Raw genomic sequence first — 19414 nt, 5'->3', positions numbered from 1 at the left:
AAGGAAGTACCTTGATAGATTCAACTTTGGAAGTGTTGGCTAAAATTATACGTACATTTGTATAAAAATGTGAATATATAAAAAATAAGTATATATAAGATCACATTTATATAATTACATTTTTAAAACATATACAGGGAATTCCCTGGTGGTACAGTGTTTAGGAGCTGGCACTTTCCCTGTGGTAACCTGGGTTCAATTATTGGCTGGGGGACTAAGATCCTGCAAGCTATGTTGTGTGGTGGGGAAAAACACAAAAACAAAAAACAAAGGACACCACTGAAAATATGGAAAATCACAGATCTGATAAGGAACTTGTATCTAGAATATATAAAGAACTCATAACACAAAGATAACCCAATTTCTTAATGAACAAAGGATCTGAATAGACATTCTTCCAGAGAAGATATACAAGTGGTCAATAAGGACATGAAAAGATATTCAGCATCATTTAGTTATTAGGGAAATGGAAAATGAAAACATCATGTCTACATAAAAACTTATGTATGACAATGTTCACAGGGGCATTGTTCATAATAGTTAAAAAGTAGGAACAACTCAAGTCTCTATTAACTGTTGAACAGATAAATAAAATTTGGTATAAATCCATACAATGGAATATTATTGGGCAACAGAATAGAGTAATTCAACATGCTACAGTAAAGATGAACTTAAAATATTATGGTAGGCAAAGAGGTCATTCACAAAAGATCACATATATTGTTTAAGTCCATTTATTATAAATGTCCAGATTAGGTACATCTATTGAGAAAGAAAACAGATGGTTGCCTAGGGCTTGGAGGTTTAAGGGAAAGTGAGGACTAAAAAGCAAGACATATTGCTCATGGGTATAAAGTTTCTTTTGGGATGCTAAACATGTTCTAAATTGACTATGGTAATGGTTGCAGAACTTTGGGCATATGCTTAAAAAAAAACATTGATTGTACATTCTAAATGAGTCAGTTGTATAGTATGTGAACTCTATCTCAATTAAAGTTGTTACCCAAAAATGAGAAGGGGAACATTTAATTATATCATTACTACTCTAATAGAGAAAACAATGAAATTAGAAAAACACAGGTCAGATGAGACAAAATACAAAATAAGATGGCAGAAATAAATCCAAATGTATGAAAAATAAACTAATTACTCTAGGTTTTAAATATCTTAAGATAAGATTTTTTTAAAATTTCAAAATATATACTTTTTAAAAAGAGACAAAAAGTTCTAAAATAAAAAAAGATGGACAAAAACATAGTAGGCAAATATTAGACAAAACAATTTTACATTATTCTTTCTCAAACTTTAGGGCATTTTTCTATCAACTTCTAATTAAGTTATTGCTGTTGAGTTTTTTTAATTTATAGATTTTCTGTCATTTCTTACCAATATATACTTTAAAATTTTTATTTTATATTGCAGTTGAGTTTTAAAGAATCTTTTTACCCCCCACATTTCTAAACTTTAATCTTAAAGTAGAACAAGCTGCTTCTTAGGAGATCCCTTAAACTTTCTCTTCTATTGAATTATATCGACTATACATGTTTTTATTCCCAACATTTACATTTTGTTCTCTGAAACCAGGTTCCTTTTTTTTTTTTTTTAATAATAGAGCATTCTCTTCTTGTTTCACAGATGTCAAACTGTCTCGTCTCTAACAAGAGATGTTGGTTGGGGCGGGGGGAGGGGGGTGTTTGGTTTTTTGTGGGGTTTTTTTATTTATTTGTTTTATTTTGTTTTTTTTATTACTTGGAGGCCAATCACTTCACAGCATTTCAGTGGGTTTTGTCATACTGTGGGGTTTTTTTTGGCTGTACCCCAAGGCTTGGCTTGCAAGATCTTTGTTCCCCAATCAGGGATTGAACCTGTGCCATAGCAGTGAAAGTGCCAAGTCCTAACCACTGGACCACCAGAAAATTCGAGATGCTCACTTATTTAGTATTTTATTTTGTTCTATGCACTACTGTTTCCTTTTCTCATTTTGTTTTGGTTTCTGTCTTTTGTGTTAGAGGCCTTCCCTGGATTACTGGTGATTCTATGAAAAAGGAGGGGAAAAAAAAAAAAAAGAAAAAGGAGGGTTTGTTGACTATTGAGTATCACTGTACAGTTATCAAGTAGAGACCCGGACTTTTAAATGAGGGACTCTTCCCTTTAAATATCAATATCTGCATGTCTTTTCTCTTAGGCCAGCCATTTCTCCAGAGATAAATCCTCCAATCTTCTGCTTGGGCCATAAAACTAGCTGTGAGCCTTCTGAAAAGGATGTGAAGAGTCTCATTTGTTCACTCAACAAATAGGCATTAATAAGCACCTATGAGATATTATTTTAGGCACTGGGAATACTGCAGTGAACAAAAAACAAAACCCCTCCTCTTGTGTTTACACTTAATAGGAGACATGAGCAAAAGTTTGCAAGGTGACAATAAGGGCCATATAAAGTCAGGAAGCGGGACAATGAATATCAGAATAGGAAGGAATAAATTTTAAATCAGGTGATCAGGGAAGGCTTCTTTAAGCAAAGACCTGAGGAAAGTAAAGGAGAAACCATAACATATTTAGAAGACACAATTATGTACTTTCACTTAATACCTGTTTCATCCAGCTGCTTTATCTTTGCTCTCATATCCCTACTGTCTCTAAATCCAGAGCCACTCTGGTTCAATTTTTCCAGAAGTTAACCTCTCTCCCATTATTGAGAAATTTATTTTCAATAAATAGAGGGAAAGGAAAAGATCTGGGAGTCTAATGGAGTCAATCAATCCTATTTTTAACCCCCTTTCAGAGGTACCTAGCATCTACAATTCCTGAATCTTTATGGGGTTGACATATGGATTAACTTCAACTTTCATTCTCTTTCTACAGTTTGCAGTTCGCTCTTCCCTGTCAGTGAATTAACAGTTTTCAACTTGCCATCTTCCTAAATCCTGCTGGTATCTTACCTTCCCTCCTCTTCCTTATCCTTTGATTATTCCTTTTTCCAAGTTACTTTACTATAATTTCAAGGGGCTTGAGGAGAAAATGGAGATGAATTAATGAATTAATTTCAACAACTCTCTAGGGTAGCTGCTATTATTCCTCTTTTGCAAATGAGAAAGCTAAACCCAAGAGAGGTTAAATAACTCATCCAAAACCATAAAAAGTAGCTCAGCTAGGGTCACTTCCTTATTGGTTTTTAATACTATCCTCAAAATAATATTAGGTTCTCTCTCCATTCTTAAAACCATCAAAGCTAACAATAAGCACCCAGAAATCCCCAGGAAGAAGTGGAAGAGGATTAGTTCCTGCCATAGGGATAATGATTGGTAGAGGACTCTTAAAGCAAGCCTGAGTACCACGGAGACTAAGAAGAAAGTCAAGGTTTACAACTATAATTATAATGATGGGACAGAGCAGAAGGGTGGAGTGAAAAGGAAGAATCAAAGACAATTCTCAAGTTTCTCTGAAGTCATTCACAAAGAAAGAACAGAGGAAACCTTATAAAAGAGTTCCAACTTAACAAAACACTGATTTACCAGGTGCTTGAAAATTCTACATCCTACTCCTAATACTTCTCTGCGTTGGCCACTGGTGAAAATGTTCCTTATTAACTGGGCATCATAGAATCCAAAAATGGAAATAGCAGGATTTTACACAACATCCTGTATTAGACAAGAAAGGATACTTATGGCCCAATATACGACTGGGTGTATGAATGAAGCCTTACCTCACTTAAAACCACTTTCAGATAAGATATTTAGTCTATGGGAACTTCCAACCTGCTGAGTCAGATCACACAAAAACCTGCTTTGTTTTAAATGGATGGATAAAGACAATGGCTGCAGCACAATAACAACTCTAAACTTATACTTCTGATAATTAAGAACTGTGCTTTACCCAAGTTAGAAATTTTTCTAAATTTTATTTCTACCACTCACCCAATATAAGAACAGCATAAGTAATAACATCTTTTTCAAAAACACTAAAAGTAAACAGAAAAAAGGATACAAAGTGATCCGGCCTCAAACAAAAACACAACCACTGAGATATCAGTAATGAAAGCAAAAAAGCAGGCAATAGAACACTTTATGACAGTCTACAAAGATCAACTGGAGTTGTTCACTCTTATTACTGATGCGTGGCCATTCTCAGTCATCAGAACACGTGGAAGCTACTATTCTGCTTAGATATATCACAATAGGAAGAAAGAGTTTTGAGGTCAGAGCTTAAAGGCCAATAAAATCCTTATAGAAAACCCTAATATTTCAGAACCAGTGGTTCTATAACCCCTTCCCTAGACTCATCTAAATGCCATGACGATCCAGGATAAAAGACAAACAGCAAATATCTTTAGGGTAATTATTTAAGGGATTTTTTCCAGTCACAACTTGCTTATATAAGCAGCTAACTTAATTTCAATTAAAGAGACCTTTGGATATGCCTTGAATGGCAGGCCCTGATACACTTTCTGGGCATGAGGGAAATCAGCAGGCCTGAAATTTTCATCAATGAAAACTTGGTTCTTGACCTCAAAGAGCTAATGCTTGGAGGGAGACAGGCAAGTAAACAGTCACTGTATACTATAGCTATGACAGAAATAAGCCTAGGGTACCATGAGAGCTCACAGATGGGACATTCAATCTTGTTCAGGACACTTATGGGGATGGAACCAGGTCAGAGACGGATTCACAAAGATTACATCTGGTGGGAAAATTTTGTTAAATCAAATGCTATAAAAATTGGAAGTACCATTTTTATTAAACAATGACTTGGATAGGGAATAGGCAAAAGTACAAACCTTCTAATTATCAATAAAAAAGTAATTTCCCAATATTCAGTGGAAAAAAATGTTAGTGTATTCTCCAACTTAAAAATGGCCTTATATTTCAAAGGTTTGTAAAGTAAGTTGTTGGAAAAACTGAAGTACATTTCCTCTGATTAACAGTATTATAAAATATTCGTAGATTCTCTGAGAAGCTCCATCCCCAAGTCTAGTTAGCCATAATATGTTACAATGCTATTTCTGATGAAATTCAGTTAATAATAAGCATGTAGTTCACGTGATTCACATAGAAAACTGAATTTAAAGTGATATTAATATATCTTGAACCATGGTTCTTATGCTTAAGGAAAAGCTGGTTTAATTAAATGGATGAGAAGGATTAAATGAAACAAACCAGACACATGTGCATTTGTGCTGGGCACTTGACAAGCATTATCTAAATTTAATCCCCACAACAACCTGGATTGCATTTTCTTAACAGGATAAACATAGAGGGATATAAATATGGAATCATAGAGGGATATAATAGGGTACAAGTTCATTTTTATATACTGTTAATAATCACAGTTTGTTTTTTTTTTAATAATCACAGTTTTAAAATTTCACTTCTATGCTCAAGAAGTCTGGCTCTTCCCTCACATTTACTTCCCTACTAAATTCAGAGTGCACAATCCTAAGCTGATGAAAAAACGTCATATGTCCACTGTATCTGAGCATCATTCATTCATTGATCAAATGTTTACTGACCTCCTGTGTGCTAACCACTTTGGGGCTAAAACACAAAAGGAGATTACTGTTAAATTAGTGAAGACTAAGCAAAATAAATCACAATCAAGTTGTGAGATGAAATACTGTATGTACAAGGCACCACTGACTGATGATAAACCATGATTTTTTTAACACTAAAAAAAAAAAGTTACCAGGGAATTCCCTGGTGGTCCAGTGGTTAGAACTCTGCACTTTCACTGCCAAGGGAGCAAGTTCAAGCCCTGGTCAGGGAACTAAAAAAAATAAAAAGCTACCAACTAAAGTATGCCACAATACTTTATCACGCAGAATTCATTTTACATTTCTTTTTATAACTTTATATCTTTAGTTAGCTATTTTTGGCTACTCTGGGTCTGCATTGCTGGGTGTGGGTTTTGTCTGTTCTGGCGAGTGGGGGCCACTCTCCAGCTGCAGTGCACAGACTTCTCATTACAGCGGCTGGCTTCTCTTGGGGCAGACTACAGGTTCTAGAGGGCGGACTCAGTACTTGTGGTGCAAGGACTTAGCTGCTCCATGGCCTGCACAATCTTCCTGGGCTTCATAGGTGGCTCAATGGTAAAGAATCCACCTGCCAAGCAGGAGACCTGCGTTTAATTCCTGGGTCCGGAAGATCGATCTCCTGGAGAAGAAAATGGCAACTCACTCCAGTATTCTTGTCTGGGAAATCCCATGGACAGAGGAGCCTGGTGGGCTACAGTGCATGAAGTCACAAAGAGTTGGATATGACTTAGCAACTAAACAACTAACTACTCTCACAGTAAGGACTTACTTCAGTTCTGGAGAATGAGAGAGAAAAAGTGTCAAATTTTGTTAAAGTAAAACTAAGCAACACGCACGAATCTTTATATACAAGAGACAAACTTCAAGCCTGAGTTTCAACCTTATGAGCATTTTAAATCGCAAATTAGTCAATGTACTTGTAAACACTCACAATACACTCAGCCTAAATGCTTGGTGTTGAAATATTGATTCTATTTATGAACTGAAACAACTTTCAGAGGAGTATCACTTAAATTACCCCATCTTAATGCAACTGGTGAGGAAATAAGGTTTCTTTACAGAGTGAAGCCAAACAGGTCTAGGATTTCAGTTTCTCATTCAGTCAGCACTTCAGCAGCCAGCACGTGAGACACCCAGGAAATTAAGACATGATTCCTACCATTAAGAAGCTCACAGTCCTGAGTAGACAGCAGATCAATAATTATAGGAGTCAGAGGGCTAAGTGTTATATCTACAGAAGACTTAGGGGGCATAGAAGATGTGCTCCTTGACTACTATGTGATAATGCCTACTAGGAGATAATGACCAAAACCAACAAAACTGTATGACCACTATGCATCAACTGTTAAGGAAATAAGGGAGAGGAAGAAGAAAAAGAGAGAAGAAAATTTTTTCCCTGCCTAGACACAAGAAATAAGAAATAAAAGTTGTATGATTTTAGGTGAATGTCTCAAATCCAAATAGACATATTAATATTTCAGCATCTACTAGGCTGCTTAAGTTTGTTAGGAGGGCAAGTAACGAGTCATGAGCTGCACAGCAGCAGTCCTAGTCACTGTTGTCACAAATTCTGCAGCTTAGGAGTCTTCTGGTGGGGACAAAATACTGAAGTTTAATTGCAGCCAGCTATTTAAAGCAAGACCACTGCACTTATATAAAAAAAAGAAAAGTTCTCATTAGCAACACTGAAGAGAATGGCAAGAATGGAAAGGAAGGCAACCAAATGGCTGTCTGGGATGATGAGAGTTCATTACTATTGATAAGGGCATCTTATTAAAGCAGATGACTTAGATTCTAAAAACTGTGTACTGGATCAGATTATTAAGAGATCATCTAATTCAAATCTTACTTTATGGGAAGGAATAATTAGCTGTCTATTATATAACAAGCTGGATTTTGAATTCAGCAAGAAAAATATTCCCTTTTAAAAATGTGAAAGACTCAAAGACATAAATTTCCCAGAGCCACTCTCCACAGCACTGGAGCTTAAACTCAAGCATGTCTGGTGCCACAGAAGTCTTTAGAGTACACCTCAGAGTTCCTTCTGAGGCCCAGAAAGAGGAAGACTTGACCAAGTCACATGGCTTATTAGTGGCAGAGATAGGATTCCCACTTACACCTGGAAAAAGTCCATGGCAAGGACCTACACAGAGACACAGTGGAAAAAGACTGATGGTAAACAACTTCAGCCTTCTGCCATAATTTATAATGACAAGAATTTTCAACATAATCTCTTATTCAATCTTCAAAATACAGAGTTGACCCTTGAACAACATAAGAGGGGCTGGGTTTGGGGGTGTGTGTGTGTAACCCTTCATGCAACTGAAAATTTATGTATAACTTACAGTTGGCCCTGCGTACCTGTGGACCCTCCGTATTTGAGATTCCACAGATGCAATTTCAACCGACTGTCAATTGTATTAAGTGTAGTACATCTGACCCTTCCACAAAACAGCATGAACTGCATGGGTCCACTTACACAAGGATTTGCTTTCAATAGCAAATACTGCACAAGTGTAATGGTAAATACAACACAAGTGGAAGTTGGTTGAAGGTGCAGACACTAAACCATGGAATATGGAGGGCCAACTATAAGTTATACCTGGACTTTTCACTGTGGGGAGGGTCGGCACCCCAACTCCCTGTTGTTGAAGGGTCTATGGCATTTACTATCAAAAAAAAACCTCATGTGTAACAGGACTTGCTCAGTTCAAACCACTGTTGTTCAAGGGTCAACTATATAGGTAGTATGTGCTTGGGACTGGTTGTCAAAACTGAATTTGAAGGACATCTAAGTGTGATATATAAGTGGACCATCTTTTTAAAAGCGCTCTTTATCACTTAAAAGTTTCTTCTCTAAAAGTAACTATTTCACAGTATAAAGGAAAAAGTTTTTCCTAACCAATCAAAGGTGTTTCCTCAAATCTGACATCAAGTAACATGACAAGAAAGTCTCGTCAGGTTAAAAAAATTCCAATTACCCACTTTAGGAGAAACAGATTTGCTGGCAATACGTCTAGCAAAAATGGAAAAATGGACATTCATTCAGAAGTGCTCAGGTCAAGGGGCTCAAAAGTGGGATATAGGGGAGAGGGAGAAAATGGGGGAGGGAGGGAAAGAGAGAAACCACTTCCTAAACCTGTGCTGTAAAAAAACCAGTAGGGAATCTGAAGTCAGATTAGCCTGTTCCTCTTGTTAATATCAGGACTGAGAGCAGTTGCTGTTTACTCTCTACTCCAGACATCCCTTTCCCACTTCCCACCACTCTCTATTCCCTTAACAGAATTCCAAATAAACAGTAGCTAATAAAGATCTTTGTTATCTCTCCTCCAGTCCAAAAGAATGAATCAGAATTGGTCTAAACCAGTAATCGGAAGAGGCAATGGCACCCCACTCCAGTACTCTTGCCTGGAAAATCCCATGGATGGAGGAGCCTGGTAGGCTGCAGACCATGGGGTCGCTAAGAGTCGGACACAACTGAGCAACTTCACTTTTATTTTTCACTTTCACGCATTGGAGAAGGAAATGGCAACCCACTCCAGTATTCTTGCCTGGAGAATCCCAGGGACGGAGGAGTCTGGTGGGCTACAGTCCATGGGGTCGCGAAGAGTCAGACACGACTAAGCGACTTAACTCACTTTCAGTGGCACATGAACAGGCTGATGGAAAAGGAAAGAAAATTCATAAACAGACCCAAATCTACATAGAAATTTGGTGTATGATAAAGATGTCATTTTAATTAGTGGGGGAAAGGAATAATTTTTACTGAGGTGAAATTCAAATAACGGGATAAAGACTTTTTAAAAAATTGTGTTACACAATTGGATAGCCTATGGATAAAGACAAAAATGGCTTCCTAAGTGGCTCTAGTGGTAAAGAACTCTCCTACCAATGCAGGAAATGCAAGAGACGTGGGTTTGATCCCTGGGTTGGGAAGATCCCCTGAAGGAGGAAATGGCAACCCACTCCAGTATTCCTGCCTGGAAAATGCCATGAACAGAGGCACCTCGAGGGCTACAGCCCATAGGATTGCAGAGAGTCAGAAGCAACTTAGCATACAAGAAAAAGATAAAAAAGATAGACCTGTTCACTTTGCATATCAAGATAAACTTCAGGGATGTAAAAAAGAAAGCATACAGGTCTCAGGGAGAAAAACATATGAATTACTTTATAACTTGGAAGAAGGAAATATCTTTCTGCAATCCAAAATCCAGAAGCAATGGGTTTTTCTACAGAGGTTTGAGTATATTAAAATTCTAAAACGGAACTTTTTACATGGCAAAAATTATTATAAGTAAGATGGCAACTCGGAAAAATATTTTTTAACACTTATAAGGAAAAAAAACTCCTAATATATAAAAGACTTCAAAGCAATTCCATTCTTAGGTATACATCCAAAGAAATACAAACATTATTTCCACACAGAGATTTGCATGTGAATGTTCACAGGATCATCATTCATAACAGCAAAACACTGGAAACCCAAGTCCAGGACTGAAAAATAACTAAATTGTGATATATCTATACAATGGAATACCATTCAGCAGAAAAAAAAAAAAAAAGAATGAAGTACTGATAAATGCTACAACATAGATGAAATTTGAAAATATTATGCTAAGTGAAAGAACCCAGTCACAAAAGGTCACATATTGTATGGTTTTATTTATATATCTCCAGAACAGGCAACTTCATGGACACTGAAAATAGATTAATGGTTGCCAGGGGCTAAGGGAAGGGAGGGTGATGTGAATAGGTAAGTAGTTTCTTTATGGAATGATGAAAACATCCTGGAGTTAGTGATGATTGTACAACCTTGAACATACTAAAAATCACTGAACTGTATATTCTAAAAGGGTAAATTCTACAGTATGTGAATTATAAATTAACTGTTTGAAGTTGATAATTAACATAAACAGATAAACTCTTTCAGTAACTTATGATTTAACTCTTTTAGTAACTTAATATGCAACCTTGAGCAAATCACTCCATTTTGCCCCTTCTTTCTCTATCTGTGGTAAGCAGTTCCTTAAAGCCTTCCTAAGAGGCCCTGATGTTTGTAACACATTTAAGAAGTTGAATGAAAAACTGTCTGATCAGATATGAATAAATACACAGCTTGAAGGGGGAAAGGCTGACATTATAAGATACTGAAAGAAGAGCTTCTATTTCTTAAAGAATGAGCCTTTCTCATTGTTCTTAACATAATCTACTAGCTACCATTGCTTAAGAGCTTGTGTGTCAGGAAGCATAACTGCTTTTCATATGTTATCTCATTCTCACAGCACTCTAAGGTAAGCAGAAGTATCCCAGTTTTAGAGTTAAGAAACAGACTATGAGAGGATAAATGACTTAACTAAAGTAAATGCTCAAGCTAGCCTTCAAACTCAGATCATTATCACTTCAAACAACGATCTCTTTTGCACCAAGGTATAATGAGAACTGGGTTCCAGAATCACTGTGGATGGTGATTTCACTGCAGCCATGAAATTAAAAGACAACTGCTCCTTGGAAAGAAAGTAATGACGAACCTACACAGTGTATTAAAAAGGAGAGACATCACTTTGCCTACAAAGGTCTGTATAGTCACAACTGTGGTTTTTCCAGTAGTCATGTATGGATGTGAGAGTTGGACCATAAAAAAGGCTGAGCATCAAAGAATGGATGCTTTTGAACTGTGGTGCTGAAGAAGACTCTTGAGAATCCCTTGGACAGCAAGGAGATCAAACTAGTCAATACTAAAGGAAATCAACCCTGAGTATCCATTGGAAGGACTGATGCTAAAGCTCCAATACCTTGGCCACCTGATGTGACCAGCCAACTCACTGGAAAAGACCCTGCTGCTGGGAAAGATTGAAGGCAGGAGGAGAAGTGGGTTGCAGAGGATGACATCGCTAGATGGCATTACTGATTCAATGGACATAAGTTTGAGTAAACTCCGGGAGAAAGTGAAGGACAGAGGAGCCTGGGGCGCTGCAGTCCATGGGGTCATAAAGAGTCAGACACAACTTAGTGACTGAACAACAAATAAGAACAACAATAGTAACAAAAATCCAATATAAATCTGGGTTTCTGAAGTCTTGTTTCTGCCACTTAATATCTGTGATATTAGGCAAGTTAATGAACATTTGAATTTTCTCAATAAAAGAAAATAATAACCTTCGCCCCAACTTACCTCATGGAATAATATAAAAAAGGGACTAATATATATGTGTCATTTAAAGCACTATAAAACTATAAGAGATAATTGTAGAAACAAAGTACTTACTATTGATGATCCAAAACCATACTGAAAAATGACTTACAGTCTCTCTAATTGTAATGGAATGTACTAAAATAGTGACTTTCAAAACACCCTTAAGCACACCACATGAAATAGACTAAATGTTTGTGCCCCCAAAATTCACGTTAAATCCTAACTTCCAATGTTACTTTCAAAGGTGGAGCCTTTTGGAGGTGATAAGGTCATGAGGGTGTAGCTCTCATAAAAGTGATTAGTAACCTTATAAAAGAGACCTTATAGAGCTTCCTTTCCCCTTCCCACAGGTAAGGACACAGTGAGAAGACTGCCATCTATGACCAAGAAGCAGTCCTCACCATACACGGAATCTGCTGGTGCCTTGATCTTTGACTTCTTAGTCTTCAGAACTCTGAGAAAAAAAATATGCTATTTTTTTTATGGTAACCTAACAGACTAATACCAGTTGCAAGCAGGGCTCTCAAGTCAGAGTAGTTCCAAAAGCTTTAAAAAGTTCAAAACCACTGTTCTGGGCATCATCTAGTGGCATCTATCAGGGAACAATAAAACCAGGATTTCAGGCTTTACCCAAGAAATAACATACATAAAGCTACTGCCACAATGCCTGGCACACAGTACTAACAAAAAGAAAAAAGTAATTGCTATTATAGCTTTATCCAGTAATACTTTGGATTACTAAATTCAATTGGAAAAAAATAAATTATGGAAACTCAAGAAAAACCAAAATCTCAAAACCACCCTGAATATGCAAACACAGCTAAACAAGGTTTACTGAAACTGAAGGCAAGAGATTATGGAAAATAGTTGAAAGAGTAAGTCATATAAGATACTGTCAAAGGAACAGTTCCAACCTGAGAGTAAGAGAAAGGCTGGGGAGTGGAAAAGATGGGAAGATTAAAAAAAGCAAGTGAGAAGTTAGAAATACAGGATGATTCAAAACTGGTGGAAGTGAGACTTTATAAACTAGGACCGACTTTAAAAAAAGGAAGACTGAATTCCAGGGTATTTGCAAAGGAGTAAGATACATAATTCAAATTAACTATTGCCAACAATAATAATTATAAACCCAAAAAACACAATGGGTCTCAGAGTCCAGAGATCCAAGTCCTTAGAGGCCCTACTGCCAAGCTTCTAGGAAGCATAAGTATGAGGAAGATTTGCGTTTCAGTTTTCTCATTTATTAAGAGAATATACTACTCCCTGCTTCCTAGTTCACCTAACAGAATACAGAATTCTCCAAGGCTCAGTTCCCTCAACCATTTGATGAAGCAGTAAAACCATTTCAAAGCTCTCTTCCAGTTTGATGACTCTAGGGAAGGAGAGTCTGTATTATCACTAACATTAGGGTTACATGAGGCATGCCTATGTTCCAATAAGGAAGTAAAAATTCAGGAAAATAAGCCCCTTGAGGAACACATAAAATTCACCAATATATGCTCTTCTTTTCACAGTACTATAAAAAAGCATCTTTCTAAAGAACTTTATTTTCCAGAATAAGCAGTTAACCTAAATTAAGAGGATCAAAGCATCTATTTAAAGAGGTTAAAGTGAAAGTCACTCAGTCATGTTTGACTCTTTGCGACCCCATGGACTGGTCCATGTTAATTCCCCAGGCCAGAATACCGCAGTGGGTAGCCTTTCCGTTCTCCAGGGGATCTTCCCAACCCAGGGATCAAACCCAGGTCTCCCACATTGCAGGTGGATTCTTTACCAGCTGAACCACAAGGGAAGCCCTCAAAGAGGTTACTGCTGCTGCTAAGTCGCTTCAGTCATGGGGACTCTGTGCGACCCCATAGACAGCAGCCCACCAGGCTCCTCTGTCCCTGGGATTCTCCAGGCAAGAGTACTGGAGTGGGTTGCCATTTCCTTCTCCAATGCATGAAAGTGAAAAGTCAAAGTGAAGTTGTTCAGTCATGTCCGACTCTTCTCGACCCCATGGACTGCAGCCCACCATGCTCCTCCGTCCATGGGATTTCCCAGGCAAGAGTACTGGAGTGGGGTGCCATTGCCTTCTCCATTAAAGAGGCTAAGTTACTGACAATTAAGCTAATCAGTAGATTTTAGTACATGTGCTGATGAAGTGGGCACTAATCAGTAGATTTTACTTTCTCTTAGCATTTTTCTTCAGTTCTTCATCTTCAGAGAACTTGTTTTGCCAACGTGAGAAGCTAAGCTCTAAACTTATCTGAAGCACATATGGTTATTAAAAAGCTAGTATTTGTATGTATTTTCACAGAAGAGCACTGGAATACTGAAAGACCAAAGTTTATATTGAAAAAGGCAGCAACTAAGATACATATCAAAAATAAATGCTACATTAATTTTATAGTCCAGGTTAATTTCCCCCAAATAATCTACTACAGATCAGCTTCCAGATCCTCCATGATCATGTTACAGTCCTATCTTAGTCTTCCAAAGTCAAAACAATCTTCATTTTACCTTACATGCAGCCTTCTGCCACCTCTTTGTACTGTGTGCATTCACTGACCTACCTTCTACCTTCATCTGTCAAGGTTTTCTCATTTTTCTACTCTGTCCCATGGTCAGGTCTCCACTTAAGTCTTTGTTTCCTTCCCCGGTTTTTCCAATCATTCTCACTACCCCTCCACCCTACTGTTTTAATTTATAGGATTCTCCTTTCTCTCCATTCCTAGGACCTGTTTTCACAGCACTGTATCTCCTATCTTCGTCTCCTTTTTGGTAAGCTTTTGTACATGTTACTTCTTCAGAACCTAAGATTTTTCTTCTCTAGTCCTTATTCCAAGAATATCTATCAATCCATCTCTAGAATTCCAAATACACACTCTTGATTATCACATACCTAAATATTTTTTCTATCCCTTACAGTCACTAGTCTCCAGAATCCTGTCTGATACTACAAACACACCTCAAAACTGACTACCTGATCAATTACCTATTTTTGAGCAATTACCTCTCCCAGGTTCAACTCATTACACTCTCTCTCCTACATCTTAGATACCCCAACCTGGCCCAGTTCATTCAGCAACCTAAAATTCCAAAAGCCAACACAGCTCCTCCCATTCCAGTAAATGGTGGTTTCCCCCAAAACATTTTAAGCTGCTACTCTCAATACTTCACTGAGTTTTATCAGACCAGTACATAACTTCCACCAGACCTACTTGCCTGCAAAAATCAATTGCCCAAATCTTCCTCTTTAACCTTTCCAGACCTTCTCTCTGCAGTAAGCCATTAGTTAAACCCTATTCCTACTCATTTCTCAATCTCTGGAGCCCACAGTCACTCTCTAAACCCCTGCGTGCTCTCCCTCATCACTCCTCCCCTTACTCCCTACCCTTACTTCTCAGCACATTCCTGTCACCCCTAACAGTCTTCCTGGCTATGTTCTCCATCTTTCCTTAGGCCTATTTCCCACACTTTCTCAGCACCCCTTAAGAGACCTAATCTCTAAGTCACTTGCTCACTCCCTGAATATGCCTCTTCACCTTTAGAAACTCTCTCCAGAACCTTCTGCTCCCTAGTTCTCTTTCCTTCTCCAACCTTGCCTCAGGTGTCCCCTGTTTCCCCCAGCTTCTATTATCTAGTTCTCACAGAAACTAGATAAGGATTTACTCATCCCAAATCTTTCCCTAGTTCTTCTAATTTCCCTCAACTTTTCACTTAGTCATTTCCCATTTCCCTCAAGCATCCCTGAAAGATTTTCCTCCACGTTTGTCACAACTCTTTTTCCTTTTCTCAAACCTCCACCCGTTCTTCTGAGGTGCCTCATACATCTCTTAAACTATCTTCTCAGCTTCCTCAATCTCTACCTCATTCCCGTCTCCCTCCAATACTATTTGCCCTTTAATTTCCAGTGACTTGGCGCCTCCCCTAGTCCCCAGGTCTGCCTTCTACTTCATGTAAACGTCTCCAGGCCGCCGCCAACATTCTCTCAATCCTTAGCCTGCCTTGCCATGCCACTCTAAAGGCCGAGAGCCACCATTCTCCAACGGTCGGGGCCGGGCCTCTAGGGAGAAGGGGTACGGGTCACGTACCCCATTCGCATCTTGGCTCCGCTCTGACTGCCCCCGCTGCCGGGTAGTGGAGGGCGAGAGGGCAGGCGCCCAAGATGCATACTCTTCTCGAGGGCCGACATGAAGGGCAGGCCGCAGGTAGTCGAACAGTAGCCGAAGCTTCGTCCCACGCTAAGTGCGGCCCAACCGGTCACAGCTCGCTCCCCTAGCGACGCCCTGTAGCCTTTAGACAGCACCCAGCTACCGGCAGCACCGCCCACCGGCTCTGTAAACTCCACCCCCTCGCCCCAGCACTTCCACCGGAAGTGCGCAGGAACACTCTACAAAGGGAGCTGGGTAACGGAGTCTCTGACCCTTCAGACCCCTACGAGAGAACTCCACGACCTTCGCCGGAAAGAGAAGCGCTCCTATGTACCCTGGGAAATGGAGTCCTCAAAGACAGCATCTTGCGCTTGCGCAGTTGGAGGCAACCGCGTTCAACCCTGCAGAGGTAGCGTAGCAAAGCATCCTGGGTGTTGTAGTCTACTGGTGGGAAAGAGTCTTGGCGCCTTCTTTTCTCGTCGCTTCCCAGAGACTGTTAAAGAAAGAACCACTTCTTCCTGCCTCCCAGGCTGCCCAGCGGCGCCGGTTGCCGGGGAACGCTAGCGCCTTGGGAAGGGATGGCGGGAGGCTACAGCTTAAGTGCTGGAGCCGTAGTTGAGTTGGTGAAAAGCTCGGGATCGTCATGAAGCAACGGAAAGCTCAGGGGCCTGGGGGAGGCCGTAGCCGCAAGAAGAGAGGTAATCTGAGCGACCAAAGGTGGAAGAAAGCGTAGTTGGGCGATTGGGCGGAGTTCGTGGAGCGGGGCGCTAGGCATTCTAGGAAGACCTCCCACAGCCGCCTGTTAAAAAAGCAGGGAAGAGGATTGCGGAGGGAAAATAAACCGGGGCATCGGAAGCTTAAAAGAGAGCATTTGACCCTCCCGCGAATGGAAACGGTATAGGGGCTGGACTAGGGGGCAAAGTGGGTGAATGACTTGAATGAGGGGAAGGCTGAAAGGAGATGCTTCCAAAGGAAGAGAACGAAAAAATTGTAGGTTTTGTTTTGGTTTTTACTTTTTAAAAATTGAGGTATAATTAACATATAACATTATGTTAGTTTCAGGTGTACATTTTTGGATTGGATATTTGTATATATTTCGAAATGATTGCCAGTTGTCTCGTTAGCATCCGTTACCATACATAGTTACAATTTTTTTTTCTTTTGAAGAGAACGTTTAAGATCTACTCTTTCGCAGCCTTCAAATATACAGTACACTACCGTTATAGTCACCGTGCTGTACCTTAAATCCCCGTGACTTAGGAATGTTTTTCATAAACGTGTGGGAGCAGGAAAAGGGGACGTAGAGCTTTTCAGGTCCCTATGGGACTGGAAGAAAAACAAGTTGGAGAGTATGTCGGTAGTCCTAATAGGCAAGGATCACGTTTTAGGCCTTACTGAATCCCCCAAAACTAGCACACAACAGGACTCGATAAATGTTAGTTGAATGACTGAGGCGTGAGGCAATTATGAATCATGAAGGGCTACAGATGGGAGTAGGAAAAAGTCAGTTATGGAGGAGAGAGAAATAAAGACGGGATTGACAGTGTGGTAGGGGGTGAGGGTATGAAGATTTCTGAAGGATTTGAGATGGTGAAAATGTTTAACAGGAGGACTTTATCAGTTTAGTCCACTTCAGGAGATGCAAGCCCACCAGGAGACCAGGAGAATGTTAGCTTCAGCAAGAACAATCACCCTGGAAACCCAGGGCAGATCAGGAAAAAAATTGAATCTCTGCAGAGCTGCCTTGAAACAAAGACTGGGTGACTCTGCCTTTTTACATTATAGGCAAAGAGGTATTTGGAATAGTGATAGTGCATTAGGCCCCTGGGTTGAGGACTAAGCTGCAGTCTAGAAATGAATCTTATCTGCTGTTTAAAGATAACTAAGGCAGTTTTGAGGCAATGTATTTCCTTCCAGGAATGATGCAAGATATGAAACAGAAGTGTGGAAGTGTTCAGTGCTGTGCTACCTACCTCAAACCAGTCAAGTATATTTGGTTGATAGGAGGAAAATCAAAATTGAAATAACATGCTAATGTCCTTCTCATTATACCATGTGCATATACAGTAATAGTCGTGCACACGCCTGTGTATAATTTTTGTATTGAAACTACTTATTCATAAATATTATGGTGGGTCTTCACTCAAGAAAGCAGAAGGGGTGTTCTCTCGGAAATCCAAAGTATTAGTTATATAAATTTCTGATCTGATAGACTTCAGTGTATTTTCTTCTTGAGGCGTGACCACTCTCCAAAGGAAAAGTGAGAAGAATAGAAAGGTGTGTGTAATATTGGAATAAGTTCTTAAACTTCCTGTAAGTCATGGTTAAAAGATACTGTGAAGGGGAAGACAATCAGGGTCATTAAAGGAAAGCTTTATAGAAAGTCAGGATTAATTGCCTTCTTTACATGTTATTATCCATCTAAAAGCTATAAATGTTATGAACATAGCACTATGCTAAAGAATAGTGGCAGAATCTAAAGGTGATACTTTCTGTCCACATTGATTATATGATATTGGCAGGAAGAAAAGACACAGTTTAAGGTGGTCTTTATGGAAGCACTGAGTTGTGTGGTGTGCATTTCATTTGTGAATTGGAAGGAGTTGATGCTGTTTATATTTAGTGACTGTTTTAAAGTATGAGAATTAGGTAAAAATAGCATCTTTAAAACTGGACATTGCCATAATCAGAATAGCAGTACTTGGAAGAAAAATTTTAATCTCACTTCAGAGGTTTTTTAAAATCTATATACTGTATCATTCATGGCATCTGGTCCCATCACTTCATGGGAAATAGATGGGGAAACAGTGGAAACAGTGTCACACTTTATTTGGGGGGGGCTCCAAAATCACTACAGATGGTGGTTGCAGCCATGAAATTAAAAGACGCTTACTCCTTGGAAGGAAAGTTATGACCAACCTAGATAGCATATTAAAAAGCAGAGACATTACTTTGCCAGCAAAGGTCCGTTAGCCTTTTAGTTAGTCAAGGCTATGGTTTTTCCGTGGTCATGTATGGGTGTGAGAGTTGGACTGTGAAGAAAGCTGAGCCAAAAAATTGATGCTTTTGAACTGTGGTGTTGGAGAAGACTCTTGAGAATCCCTTGGACTGCAAGGAAATCCAACCAGTCCATCCTAAAGGAGATCAGTCCTGGGTGTTCCTTGGAAGGACTGATGCTGAAGCTGAAACTCCAATACTTTGGCCACCTGATGCGAAGAGTTGACTCATTGGAAAAGACCCTGATGCTGGGAGGGATTGGGGGCAGGAGGAGAAGGGGACGAGAGAGGATGAGATGGCTGGATGGCATCACCGACTCGATGGACATGAGTTTGAGTAAACTCCGGGAGTTGGTGATGGACAGGGAGGCCTGGCGTGCTGTGATTCTTGGGGTCGCAAAGAATCAGACACGACTGAGCAACTGAACTGAACTGAACTGTATCATTGTTGTTTTCATTTAGTATCTTTCAGTTAAAGAATCATTTATACTACTATGTCTTAAGTTGGTGTGTTCTTTCCTCACAGTAACCTGAATCCACTCCTGAACACTAACTAGTTTTC

General features: G+C 39.3%; 2 protein-coding genes across 8 annotated transcripts in view; one reads left to right on the top strand and one right to left on the bottom strand.

The window, feature by feature from the left end:
• The window catches only part of PPME1 (protein phosphatase methylesterase 1), a 50125-nt gene extending 34081 nt beyond the window's left edge, over positions 1-16044 (bottom strand). For 2 of the 3 annotated variants that reach the window (XM_061150114.1, XM_061150121.1), the window contains exon 1: positions 15797-16043. In XM_061150114.1, the coding sequence (XP_061006097.1) occupies positions 15797-15897 (101 nt within the window). In that variant the 5' untranslated portion in view covers positions 15898-16043. Of the gene's footprint in view, positions 1-15796 lie in introns of all 3 variants that reach the window. The other variant, XM_061150106.1, reaches the window with a different exon arrangement.
• Positions 16045-16290: 246 nt separating this feature from the next.
• Positions 16291-19414, top strand: part of C2CD3 (C2 domain containing 3 centriole elongation regulator) — a 118781-nt gene continuing 115657 nt past the window's right edge. For 4 of the 5 annotated variants that reach the window (XM_061150019.1, XM_061150037.1, XM_061150047.1 and 1 more), the window contains exon 1: positions 16291-16554. In XM_061150019.1, coding sequence (XP_061006002.1) covers positions 16500-16554 — 55 coding nt within the window. In that variant the 5' untranslated portion in view covers positions 16291-16499. Of the gene's footprint in view, positions 16555-16741; positions 16847-19414 lie in introns of those variants that run through there. The other variant, XM_061150027.1, reaches the window with a different exon arrangement.

This window comes from Dama dama, chromosome 1 (genome assembly GCF_033118175.1).
Source record: "Dama dama isolate Ldn47 chromosome 1, ASM3311817v1, whole genome shotgun sequence".
NCBI classification, from domain to species: Eukaryota; Metazoa; Chordata; class Mammalia; order Artiodactyla; family Cervidae; genus Dama; species Dama dama.
This window is presented reverse-complemented; position numbering and strand designations above follow the sequence as displayed.